Source organism: Equus przewalskii, chromosome 24 (genome assembly GCF_037783145.1).
Source record: "Equus przewalskii isolate Varuska chromosome 24, EquPr2, whole genome shotgun sequence".
In the NCBI taxonomy this organism is placed as follows: domain Eukaryota; kingdom Metazoa; phylum Chordata; class Mammalia; order Perissodactyla; family Equidae; genus Equus; species Equus przewalskii.
In genome coordinates, this window is record NC_091854.1 from 14,770,386 (window position 1) to 14,784,774 (window position 14,389).

Below are 14,389 nucleotides of genomic sequence, written 5' to 3' on the forward strand. Positions count from 1 at the left end.
AAAACTGACTTTACAATAATAAATATCACTACAGACAAAAAAAACACTTCATAATGATAAAAGGGTCAATTCATCTGGAAGATTTAACAGTTAGAAATGTAAATGCAATGAACAAAAGAGCCCCCAAAATACTAAAATAAAAATGACAGAATTGAAAGGAGAACTAGATAATTCAACAATTATAGTTGGAGATTTCAATATTCCTCTCTCAATAGATTTTCCTTGAATCAATAATTCAAGGAAAAACTAGAGAGAAAATCAGCAAGGATACAGAAAACTTGAATAATACCATCAAAACTTGACATTTATAAAACTCTGCACCTAACATCAAAAGAATACACATTCTTTTCAGGTACACATGGAAATTCTCCATATTAATCATATGCTAACCAATATAACAAATCTCAATTAATTTGAAAGGATTGAAAAATCATTCAAAATGTTCTCTGATCACAGCAGAAATAAATTAGGAATCAAAAACAGAGAGAAATTTTTGGAAATACTCAAATATTTGGATTCACAAAGAAGTCCCATGGGAAATTAGAATATATTTTGAACTAAAAGGAAAAAAACCTACAAGAAATCAACATTTATGGGATGTATATAAAGCATAGCTTAGAGGGAAACTCAATTTACACATCTATATTAGAATAAAAGAAAGGTCTCAAATCAATAATTTAAGCTTCCACCTTAAGAAACTCAAGAAAGAAGAGAAAATTCAACCAAAACCAAAAAACGATCAGAGCAGAATTCAATGAAATAGAAAATAGAAAAAGAACAGAGAAAATGAATGAGACCAAAAATCTTACTGATAAACCCTTAGCTAGACTGCCCCCAAATTAAAACTAAATAAAACAAGAAAAAATAAGAAAAAACAGAGAAGATACTAATTACTAAAATCAGGAATGAAACAATGACATCACCAATCATGCTAGAGAAAATAAAAGGATTGTAAGAGAATACTATAAACAGCTTTATGCAAATTAATATAACAGACGAAATGGACAAATTCATAGGAAGACAAAAATTACCAAAACTAACTCAAGAAGAAACAGAAAATCTGCAAAGACCTATAAGCAAATAAAAAATATTGAATGAGTAGTTAAAATTTTCCCCAGAAAGAAAAACTCAGGTCCAAAAGGCTTCACTGGGGAAATCTATGAAACATTCAAAGACATAATACCAGTCCTACATAAACATTTCATAGATGAATGACGTAACACTTCCCAAATTATTCTATGAAGCCTGATACCAAAGCTAGACAAAGCCAGACAAAGATCAAAAAGTACAGACCAACATTCATTACAATGCAAAAGTCTTTATCAAAGTATTAGCAAACCTAATCCAGCAGTAAATAAAAAGGATTTATACACTACAACCACATAGGATTTACCCCTGGAAGGCAAGGTTGGTTCAACACTGAAAGTCAATTTATGAAATAAAACCATAATAATAAAAGACAAAACTACATAATTATCTTAATATATGTAGAAGAAGCATTCCATAAAATCCAACACCTATGATAAAACCTCTCAACAAACTAGGAATTGAAGGGAACTGCCTCAAGCTGATAAAGGGTGTGTGTTGTGAGTAGGGGGGTTGGTCCTATAGCTTACATCATATATAATGGTGAAAGATGGAATGCTTTCCCCCTAAGACTAGAGGTAAAGGAAGGATGTCTGCACTTACCACTTCTATGCAACTTTGTACTGGAGTTCCTACCCAGTGCAACGAGGTAAGAAAAAAGATTTTAAAGGCATACAGATTGATAAGAAAGAAATAAAACTGTCGTTATTTGTAAACACACATAATTCTATATGTAGACAATTCTAAGGAATCTACAGACTACTAGAATAAATAAATTTATCAACATTATAGCATATAAGATCAATATGCAAATGTCAGTAACATTTTAATATACTAGGAACAAACAACCCAAAAACGAAATTAAGAAATAGCTTTATTCACAATAGTATTAACAGAAATAAAATGCTTAGTAATCAATTTAACAAGACTTGTTCACTAAAAAATAGAAAACACTGCACAGAAATTAAAGAACATCTAAACGAATGGAGAGATATTTCACATTCATGGATTGAAAGACTCAATACTGTGAAGATGGCAATTCTCCAAAAATTAATCTACAGATTCAATATAATCTCTATGAAAATCCTAGTAGGCTTTTCTTTAGAAACTGAGAAGCTGATGCTAGAATTTATATAGAAATTCAAAGGTTCGAGAATAGCCAAAAAAAATTTGGAAAAGAACAAAGTTGGAGGACTTGATTTCAAAACTCATTTTAAAGTTACAGTAAGCAAGACAGTATGGTATTGGCATAAGGATAGCCATATATAGATTATTGGGAAAAAACTGAGAATTTGGAAGTGAATCTTTACATTTAAGGTCAACTGATTTTTGAAAGGTGCCAAGATAATTCAATGGAGAAAGAAAGAAAAGTCTTTTCAACAAACGGTGCAATACAAATTGGATATCCATATGAAGGAAAAAAAGAACTTCACTCCATATCTCACACCATACACAAAACTTAACTCAAAAAATAGATTTCCAGATAAAAGTATAGAATAAAAATCTTCATTAGCTTGGGTTAGACAAAGATTTTTTAAGATTTGGCACCAAAAGTACAATCCATAAAGAAAAAAATGATAAATTGAACTTCATTAAAATTACAAACTTTTGTTTTTCAATGACATCATTTAAGAAAATAAGACAAGCTACAGACTGGGAAAAAAATTTGCAAATTATATATTTGGTAAATAATTTCTGTTCAGAATATATAAAGAATTTTTAGGACGATAATAATAAGACCAAAAAATGTCAATTTTGAAAGTGGACAAAGATTTGCAAATAAATTTTTCCCAAGTAAAAACATAAATGACTTATAAGAACATGAAAATACACTCAACATCATCAATCATCGGGGAAATACAAACTGAAACCACAATGAAATACCAATTCACACATATCAGAATGGCTTTAATCAAAAAGACTGGGGGCCGGCTCTGCGGCTGAGTGGTCAAGTTCGTGCGCTCTGCTGCGGCGGCCCAGGGTTCGGATCCTGGGCGCCAACATGGCACCACTCATCAGGCCACATTGAGGCGGCGTCCCACATCCCACAACTAGAAGGACGTGCAACTAAGATATACAACTGTGTACGGGGAGGTTTGGGAAGATAAAGCAGAAAAAACAAACACAAAAAAGACTGGCAACAGTTGTTAGCCCAGGTGCCAATCTTTGGGGAAAAAAAAAAAAAAAGACTGATGATACCAAGTATTAACAAGGATGTGAAGAAACTGTAACCCTCATATACTGCTGGTGGGAACGTAAATGGTAAAGCCACTTAAGAAAACAATTTGGAAGTTTCTTAAAAAGATAAACATAAACTTACCATATGACCCAGCAATTCTACTCTTAGACATCTATTCAAAAAAAATGAAAGCCTATGTCCACCCAGTCTTGTATGCAAATATTTATGGCAACATTATCCAAAGGACCAAAAACTAGAAACAATCCAAATGTTCACAAATTGCCGAATGGATAAACAAAATGTGTTATATCCATACAAGATAGTATAATTTGGAAATAAAAAAGGAACCAACTATAGATATGTTCTATAACACAGATGAACCTCAAAAACATTATTCTATGAGCAAGCCAGAAACAACAGATTACACATTGTATAATTCTATAAAATGTCCAGAAAAGCAAATCTGTAGAGACAGAAAACAGATCAGTGTTGGTCTGAGGTTGAGGTAAAAGTGGGGATAGATTGTAAAAGGGTACAAAAGAACTTTTTGGGGTGATGGAAATGTTCTAAACTGAATTGTGGTGACAGGTATACAACTCTATAAATTAATTAAGAAGCAGTGAATTGTACATTTATGAGTGAGTTTTATATAGGTATGTAAATTATGATTCAATTTAAAAAAGTTGTCTAGTGCTTCTCTACATAAGTAGAGACAATCTGCTTGCAGATCACTTCAGTGGACAACTTAATTATGTAAATGTAAGGCTGGTAGGCATCCATTACCTTGGGGAAATCATCTAACAAAACCCTTTGGAACTTGGTAAAGGCTGTTCGCTTCTCAATACCCTATGGTAAACAGAGCTAATTAAAGGGAAGGAGGTAAGTAGATCTGAATTCAAAATAAAACAGGAATTCTGAAAGGGAGGGATAAAAACCTAGAACCCATTCTTTCTAAGGTTCAGAACTACCAGAATTTCTTTCATGAATTTCAGTGATAGTATTTGTGGCCCACGAGTAGAAAGGTGCACTAAAGAAGCTTTATCAAAGAAGAAAGGAGAATCTGGATTGGTGATTTAGGCTCAACATTAGAGGATCTGTAAGCCAAATTTAAGTGCTTACAGAGGCCAGGAATGTAAAACAATAGAAGCAGTGAAGGCTGGAACAAATCAGACAGCATAAATCCTGATTAAAGAGGATAGCTTTTCAGTGCTATTTGTTCTCATACAGGCATAAGAGTCTACTGAAATCAGTTTTTCTAATGGTTCAAGAATATAAGAGTCCAGATATCAATATGAAATCTCTTGGTTTAAACTCATTGTATTTCATATTTATATATAAAATAACGGTATTAAATTGAATTATTTTAAAAATACAATGAGAACTAAACAAAACATATCTGTGAGCTACACTGGGTCACAGACAACCCGTTTGCTATTCCTGGACAAGATGCTTAAGAAAGGAAGGCTAATTTTGGTACACTGTGGGGAGGGCTGAAAGCACCGTCTCACCCATCCAACCTGGCACGGAAGCCAGGAAGCACATGAGTATAAATCAAAGAAACTAAATCCTGTGATATAACCCTGGAATGAGCATAATACTGGAAAGGGTAGATCATCTTCCCATTAAGAACTTCTAAAGTCTCCACAGGGATCAGTGTCATCACATCAAGAGCAAGGGTACACTGAATTCTTTGGGACCAGTTTTAAACCATAAAACTGTAGCAATGGCAAAATCAAAAGCAGCTGAAAATGAGATCACTAGCTTATATACTAATCAAAATAACCATCTCCTTCTTCATCTAACCTTTGGCAAGAAGGTTAGCCTGTCTGGAATGAGTAAACTCCCAGAAGTTTAGGAATACTTGAAAGCGGCTGGAAGAAAACCCCAGGAAAAGAACTACTTAGAAGTCCTGCTAATTTGAATACACGGGTGCAAGTGATTAATTTGAATATTAATTCAAAAAAGATAAGACGTTACTTGCATTCTGAGTAGACCATACTTGGTTGTTATACAACCATAACCAGACCTCACAGCTAAAAGCAGCCATTGTTTTAGGACTTATTCACTGCCTCAAAGAATGCATCATTCCTCCAGTTTCAGCTTACTAGCTCTTTTTGGAGGACACCTAAGTTTCAAAGTTTTTTGACCTACCTGTTGGTCTTCTGGGTCCTTATAATATGCACTCTGTCTCTGCCATAGGAGCCAGAGGCCTGTTTTTCTTACACATATATAGAAAGATTTCACAGAATAGTGACTAAGAGCATGGGCTTTGGAGTCAGACTGCCTGGGCTCAAATGTCATCTATTAGATACGTTATCATGAGGAAATTACTTTATCTGAATGTGCTTCAGTCTCTTCATCTGTAAGATGTGAATAATAATAGTACCTATCTTATTAAGTTTTTAAAAGGATCACAAACTAATATATGCAATGTGCTTAGAACAATGCATAGTAAATACATGTTTTATGTGATAATATATATGACAATTTTCTACCCAGGGAATGTGGGAGTGAAGTGGTAGAAGTCACTGCTATATTGTGCAATCAGAATTATGGAAAGCACTTTATAATATAACTGAATCCCCAACCCGACTAGATTATAGTATATTGATTACCAAGGAACACCTAAGGATAATGCTCTATTCAGCAACTAAAAAATGTCTTTCAGACCATTTACTACTAATAATTGACCAATTCTGAAAAGTGGGAAAATTTTGATAAACACTAATAATAAAGGAGAAAATAAAACATGCTTGATGTGCCAGAAAATTATAGTAGGAAATTTAAACATGTCTTCATTTAATACTGAAACAAATTTAACTCTAAAAGGATACATTGTACATATATCTGGGATGCAATTAATTTAATACAAAAGCCCTAAAACGGTCATAACAGTTCTTTAAATCTGTCCTATAAAATAGAAAAATAATGATATACACAAAGATTTAGCTACAAGGATGTTTATCGCAGCATTTTTTTACTTTTTTTTTTTAGGAAGATTAGCCCTGAGCTAACATCTGCTGCCAATCTTGCTCTTTTTGCTGAGGAAGATGGGCCCTGAGCTAACATCTATGCCAATCTTCCTCTATTTTATATGTGGGACGCCTGCTACAGCATGGCTTGATAAGTGGTGTGTAGGTTCGCACCTGGTATTCAAAGCGGCGGACCCCGGCCTGCCGAAGAGTGTGTGAATTTAACCACTGCGCCACCAGGCTGGCCGCAAAAAATAAAAAACAATCTAGATGGCCAGTGACTGGTTAAATAAACGGTTGCATCCTTACAAGTGAATACAAAACAGCAATCTTAAAAGATATTGTAGGACAACTCTTTATGATAAGGAAAAATGTTATGAAACATTGTGTACTGAAAGACCCAAATTTAGGGGCTGGTGGAAATTTGTGTATCTATGCACAAAATAGCTATATATCCAAAAATGTTAATAGTAGTTATCTTTTGGTAGAATTGTATATGATTTTTACTTTTTTTGTTGTTGTTCTTTTCTATGGTTTGCAAATTTTCTCCAATGAAGATAAATTATTGGTAAACAGATTAAAATGTTATGAGGGAAAAACTGCTTCTCAAACTTTAACGTGCAGATGAATCAGCTGGGTAATCTTGTTAAAATGCAGATTCTGACTCAGGGGTCTAGACGGGGCCTGAGATTCTTCCTTTATAACAAGCTCCCAGGTGATGCCAAAGCTGCTGGACTGGGACCAAACTCTGAGGAGCAAGACACTACCTAGAGTATATACTTAATCTTCCTTCTTCTCTAACCATGTAGTATGACTATTCTTGCAAAACACAAGTAAGTACAAGCTTCTCATTCTATTATACTTGATATAGTATTTGGCACTGCTAAATAGCCCATGGAAGCATTTTCTAATTTCAAATAATTTAATATCCCAATTACTTAGTGTTGCCATGAAGTGTGCTGCTTACTCAAATTCTTGGAAACAATCATGATAAAAATACACAAGTAACATTGAAAAGTTCACTGCCTCTGAAATGAGGTATTTACCAGGTTCAGGTCAGCATTTTACTGCTTTTGGTTAATGGCTATAAGCCTTTTAAATAAATTGCAAAGACCACAAATGGAAGAAATTAGAGAAAGCTTTTTAGTGTAAGACTGTAGTGATATTTAATGTTAACAAACAACTCAACATTTAAACATTTACTGAGAACTATGCTGGCAATACCAAAATAAACTGAAAAATTCTATGCCTTCTAGGAGTTCAAAGTCAAATAGGGGAGAGAGTGACCCTAAGGACTAATGTAATATAATTTTAATACTATAAAATGAACCATAGGAGAAGTGTATATAACATTATATAAGAAGATAGGAAGCGATCATGAATTCTGCTAAGGATGAAGAACACAGGAATAGAACGCTTTGGTGATTTTGTTACAAAGATAATATTTGAGCAGAGTCTTAAAGTATGAGCAAATCCCACCATTGGTAGAAATAGGGAAAGGGAATTCCAGGCCAGAAGGAACATCTTAAATAAGCACTGTTATTATACAGGGAATCCATTATCTGACTATTCATTGCCACCTTCACGTAGTGACCAAAAGTGTTAGTTCTAATTAAGTACCCAGCTCAAAGAGAAAATGCAGAGTAGTAATATATATTTCCCTGTAGTAGAATAAGAAAGTTAACTTCTCCTGTATTATGCTAGTTTAAAATTAAAATTCTGTGGGCCAGCCTGGTGGCTCAGCGGTTAAGTGCGCACGTTCGACTTCCGAGGCCCGGGGTTTGGCGGTTCGGATCCTGGGTGAGGACATGGCGCTGCTTGTCAAACCATGCTGTGGTAGGCGTCCCACATATAAAGCAAAGGAAGAAGGGCACAGATGTTAGCTCAGAACCAGTCTCCCTCAGCAAAAAGAGGAGGATTGGCGGCAGATGTTAGCTCAGGGTTAATCTTCCTCAAAAAATAAATAAACAAATTTAAAAATGTTTTAAAAATTAAAATTCTTTGGGCTCTTTTAACAAAGGTTCCATTATATATTATTTTCCACTTAAAAAAAAAACTGTACTAACTCCCCATTGTCTATTAGAATGTAGTCCAAAATTCTGAATATCTAATAGAAAGCTTTCAAGATTAGATCCACAGACTACCTCTCCAGATAATATCTTACTATATCTTTTTGGTAAATCCTAAATTTTCATATTGTCACATATTTGTGTATGTTATCTTCTTATAATAAAATAACCTTTTCCCCCTTCTATAAGTTTCAAAATTCTATTCATTCTTCAATATTCTTGAAAGCCCCATCCTTTCTTTAATGCTGATTTCTTCCTACACTAAGTTCCCACAGTAAGGTACTTTTATACATTTTTAAGCAACCATTTCACTATGCCTTGAATTGTGTTTGATCTTCCTACTCATTTTTGAAGATAAGAACTAGATATTATTTTTATCAGAGCCTTGTTTACAGACTATGATACAGAAAATTCTCAAAAAAGTTTGCCAAGTGAATAAAAACTGATTACTACCAAGAAGCTTATGGAATAGCTGCAGATAGGAAAAGTAGATAAAAAGATAACATGGAAGGTCTTCTAGCTTAGAAGTCACAATGGTACAGATTCAGTGGACTAAGAAAGTATGGAAGTGAATTGTCTTAAAGACTGTAAGCTTTGGAAAAGGAAAACTGACTAGATAAAGGGGTCTATTATAGCCACTTCAGCTATCTGATTCCACCTGAAGAAATCCATACACAAAATTGCCCATTTATTCAATATAGTATTTAATCTACTATTCACTAATATGAATTTGTATCTGCCAGAGAAATAGCCTATCAATTCACAGGAAAGGAGGATAGGTAAAGTGATAGTATTCACCTATTCAGTCCTTAAAATGTTATAATTACACATTCATTAAGGGTATAAAGTTCAAGATTTAAAACACGCAAAACTTCACTCAAGTTCAGCATTGTATAACTCAGTACACCATTTATGATCAAAGAAAGATTGAAAAGCTAACCATAATAAATTTGCCAGAAAGAGAACTCAACGAATGTCAATATTTCCATTCATTCTAAGTCAGAACAAAGAGCAGAATTCCTCTATGTTTTTCTTTTGAACTTCACGTACTTAAATGTGTATGGAATCAGCTGTTAAATATTTATGTTATCAAACAGAAATTCCTGTTACTTAATTTAGTAGTAAAAGATGAAACATACTTAAGGCACCTGGAAACTGATCACTGGCCTTTTTACTGTATTTCTTCCTATATTTAATGTCACTGGAAAAGAAATAAACTTGGAGTACAACCTGTTACATTTCATACATGCCTAAATTAGTAATCTTTACTCATTAGTCCACGAATCTAATTTTTAAAAAATTACATGTGATTTCTGTGCTTAGTTGAGTTCTTAAAATAGCACTTTTGGAAGAAGCATCTTTACAGCATTTATTATCAGGAGATATTGCATTCCTGTTTCTTGTTAAACAAGTCATGGAAGTAAACTGCTTTAAGCAGCTTTGAAGAATGTGGGTTGTATGAAAACTTCATATAGTCAAAACTCCTTCTATCACTCACTTTATAAATGGATAAAAATTGCGTTTTAACCACAAAAACAAACCTTGGAATTCTGAAACAAGAGGATTGCTCTTTTTCTGTTGTGTCAGTGTTTTCTCCTGTATATCAATACATTCCGTAATAGGAAACTAGAGCTCCAAGCTTACCATACTCATTACTACATATGTAAAATTATTGTGTATATTTTGATATTTTGGGGATGTGAGAGAGAAGAGAGTAGAATAATACTTGATTAATGTACATTCGGTTAGTCTTTAAGTATTTCTTATATATCATGCCTATTATGCACTGGCTACAAGGTTTGGACCTAATTTTACTTCTGTACAATGATCCCATTTATTTTATTTTCTGATATCACAATAAAGAAAAATGTTAACAGCATTTTATCAGTTCATTTTTTCTGAAAGAAATCAAGGCTGATACTATCCTCCACTGCTAGATTTTAAAGTGTTTTTCAGAAAACATCACAGGTCTCATATATTTTCTAAATGGTGATAGTATAGTTCAAATGTAACTTTTATATTGAAAACCCCATGATATTCATTCATTTGGGATATATTTATTAAACATCCACTATTTGGATAAACAGGTATTAGTCAAACAGAAACTAATTCAGTACTGTCCTCATTCCTCACCAAACTTTTAATTAAAAGGCCTTTGAAATGCAAAAAAAGGATTTCCAAAAGGCCTTAGAAGAATGCAATTTAACAGAATAGGGCAAGCAGAATGAATAAAAAACTTTTGTTGCATGGTAAGTTTTAATAATATACTATTACTTCAATATTCAGTAGTTCATTAACTCGAAGATATTTGAGATTCCTCATCCACCAACTTGCTTTATAGCTAAGGATTAATTATGAAAAATCAAAACCCTCAGAGTAAAAGAAAAAATTTGTACAAATATATGTTCTTTACTTTCTCCCTAAAATAGCTTGAAGAATGTAAAAAAAATTCTGATGCAGTAAAAAAATAATTCAAATAAGCTTCTATAGAACTATGAAGGTACTGCATAAACCAAGGAGCAAATTTTGTAAACCATTCTGGTTTCATTTTGTTTTTTTTAAACTGAGTTTTCTTCCTTAACTGCTATGGAATATATAAACAGAAGAGGCAAAACCTAGTGCAATTTGATAATCAAACACACCAAAATGGGCAAGAGTACCAAGGGTAATTCTATTGTTGCTTTCATCAGAGTGACAAAAATATCTTGGGGAGGATCCAAGGTGAGATGCGGAATGCTGGCAATGGTATTGTTTATGTGTGAAATTTATCTTTTAAAGTGCATGTCACCAAAAATGATTACATATCACTATTTTAGCAAAGCAGTAAGTCCAAACATTTTAATATGCCTGGAAAGAATGTGATGCATGCATAAACAACTCCCCCCCCTTCAGCCCTAAGTAATATAAAATACAATTATAAAAGCTTTTGATATTTATAAAGTTTTAAATATAAGATTTCCCATAGAATAATCACACTATGCTTTTATATTAGAAAATTCTGCTTATAAAACTGAAGTAACTTTCACACATGCATTTAAAATAGAAATGTAATTATGAATTCAAGAGTCTTCCTGCCTCTTTCGAATTTTAAGGCTTATAAATCGAAGAAATTTTAAAAAGTAAACTGATCATTGTTTCTAAAATTTTAGCATTTCAGTTTTATATTAAGAACAACAAAATAAAAACAAAAGACACTAGCACACTAGAAATGATATAAGAATTTTGTAGAAAATTTCCCTACTGATATTCAACTTAGTCATATATAAAACAAAACAATGAACTACATGATTCAGCTCAACTTATAATGAAGTTTTTGTAGAATTTTTTTCAACTTCGTCTTGTAAAATGTCCTTGTGCAAATCATAAAAAGACAAATAAAACATAGTTCTTTATGTTTGATTTTAAAACTCCAATTAGTATTTTAGCTTCTAGTTATAACGTATCATTTAAAAAAAAAAACTTACTTGATCTGTCCCATGAGGCAGTATGTTCAGAGAAATGAAGGCTGTCATTTTCCAGAGCTGTTTTCTGATCATGGGTAAAACTTTTAGAGTGTCTATGAAATAGTCGGTTAGCAAAACCTTCCAATTTCTGAAGAGCAGTTGTACCTGTACACTGGTTACAGGGTAGTTCTCTGTAAGTTGCCATTCATGTGCATTTACAGTTTAATTTAAGTAACTGAAAATATTTCCAGAAGGAGCGCAACAACTTCTCACACAGAAGCTAAGAGCTATGCATGTGTCAAACTTCCTGTTTGCAGAGTATTCAAACCACTACTGCTGTTCTGTTTCCTGTTAATATAAAACAGCACACTGCTAAGCCTTTCTTAGCAAAACTCATCTCAAGTAGAGATGGAGATTTTAAAGACCTGCAACAGCAGCCTAAAAGGCTCTATGTTTAGGAGTGTTTTAATATTAAGATACAGGTTAATGAGAACATTAAATATAAAGCTTTATATATAGATAGGCTAAAAATTAAAAAGGAAAACTAGTTAAACATATACTACAATCCTATGCAAACAAGTGAAGGCCAAACCACTCTCCAAATACAATATGTTAAAAAAAAGTGGTGTTTTTTCCAGGAAATTAGCTAATATCCTTATAAATAATCCTTATAAAAGGTCAACTTTTCACCAAAAACTGGTATGGAATAGATATTACAAAACTCTTGCAAAACAAATTCATAACACATTACGTTCTAACTAAGAAAAAATCTGAACTAGCACTTAAAAAAAGAACTGAATGTTGCTAACTCATTGACTTAAGTCTAACATATACAGGAACTACAAAAACTTAGTATGTCAGTATTGCTTATCAAATCTATAATCTGCTGACAAGTGCCTATCAGCAGTACATTTTAAAACATTCTACAATTTGAAAACAAGAATAAAATGTAAGATTTAAATTATATAAAATCGCTACATCAAGAAATTTCAATTGAGAGGAAAGAAATCACTTCTAGTCAACTGAGACATGTTAATTTTTCAAACCTAACACTCAGGACTACTGCTTATCTGATCTTTGATTTAGGGGTCTCACTTAGAAACAGCTCCTTTGGTTAAAAGTAAGTAAAGTTTACCATTGTTCATTTGGAGGAAAAAAGTGATTCATGACTTTTAACAATGATTGAGTACTTGCCTTTTGATACTAATTAAAGGATGAGAAATTTCTATGGTTTTCTCTCTGGAAGCTCTAAATAAGATTAAAAAAAAAGGAAGGAAGGGAGGGAGGGAGGGAGGAAGAAGAAGGAAGAAGGATCTTTTAAAAAAATCTATCTAAAAAATATCTTAATCTAAATTTTCTGCTAAATGCTTGACACATTGAATAGGAACAAGAATGACAAATAGAATAAATATGAACAATAATGTAATCAAATTAGGACAACATACACACACCAAAAGGAAACACTGACTAATGAATTTTGCCAAGTAACAGCTCATTTGTGTACACTTTGTTTTGTGTAATAAAATTAGTATCAATCTAAAAAAACAGGCAACAGTATCTCTAAGACTAAACTTCTTAAATTTGTAGTTTTCTGTATAAATGTGTGTATAATAGGTACTTTGTTTATTAACATCTGACAATGCTTTACACAAAACAGACAAGCATGTGCAGTCTTTAATAAACATCTAGAGAGCATGGACTGACTCTGTATCACAAAAGTGGATAAAATTTCTAAATTCTTTGACTTGCTCTCTTGGGAGAAATTCTATTGATCTCTCAAGGCTCACTGCAAATGTCACCTCTTCACTGAAGTTTCCCACCTACTTCCTAGAAAAATAAACTGCTCTCTCCCGTTTCCTCTGATCTTATAATTTTATGTTAGAATTTGCTGTTTATAAATTTGTCTCAAATTGCAAGTTACTTGCATTCATAAATACAATGCATGTATTACATACTCAATAAATATATGTTGAGGAAAGTATTCATTCATTTTTAACAAAAGTCTAAGTAGAATCATCAAACACTTGAAAATGTTTTAATTTTACTTATGATAGGACCATATTTGTAAATTATCCAACAAGCACCAAGTTGTTCACATATAGAGACAACAGTCACAGAAGTCATGTCACTGAACTACTTCTTCTCTATATTCAGTCAGTTACTAAATTTTACTCATCTTTGAGTTTCATTTTTATTAGTGCAAATGTCTATTTCTTTTTCTTTTTTTTTTTTGAGGAAGACTAGCCCTGAGCTAACTACTGCCAATCTTTCTCATTTTGCTGAGGAAAATTGGCCTAAGCTAACATCCATGCCCATCCTCCTCTACTTTATATGTGGGACGCCTGCCACAGTATGGCTTGCCAAGCAGTGCCATGTCCACACCCGGGATCCGAATCGGCGAACCCTAGGCTGCTGAAGCAGAACGTGCGCACTTAACCGCTGCGCCACCGGGCCGGCCCCAAACGTCTATTTCTAAAATAACTTGTTTCCCCTGCTTCCAGTCACTCCTTTCAATCACTCATCTCTGATATATTAATCCCCCCAAAATATATTCATGGTATTCCCTTGCCAAATGCACTAAGTAATCCTCACATTTTTGCCCCACCATATTCATTTTTAACATGTCTAGCGAGACTTAGA

At 33.1% G+C, this 14,389-nt stretch overlaps 1 protein-coding gene across 3 annotated transcripts in view; it reads right to left on the bottom strand.

Annotated features, from left to right (window-relative positions):
- The window catches only part of PRKACB (protein kinase cAMP-activated catalytic subunit beta), a 131,786-nt gene that overhangs the window by 56,145 nt on the left and 61,252 nt on the right, over positions 1–14,389 (bottom strand). Inside the window, exon 1 of one of the 3 annotated variants that reach the window (XM_008529700.2) lies at positions 11,771–12,579. The exons of the other annotated variants lie outside the window; for them this stretch is intronic. Coding sequence (XP_008527922.1) covers positions 11,771–11,954 — 184 coding nt within the window. The 5' untranslated portion in view covers positions 11,955–12,579. Of the gene's footprint in view, positions 1–11,770; positions 12,580–14,389 lie in introns of those variants that run through there. 3 annotated transcript variants of the gene reach the window in all.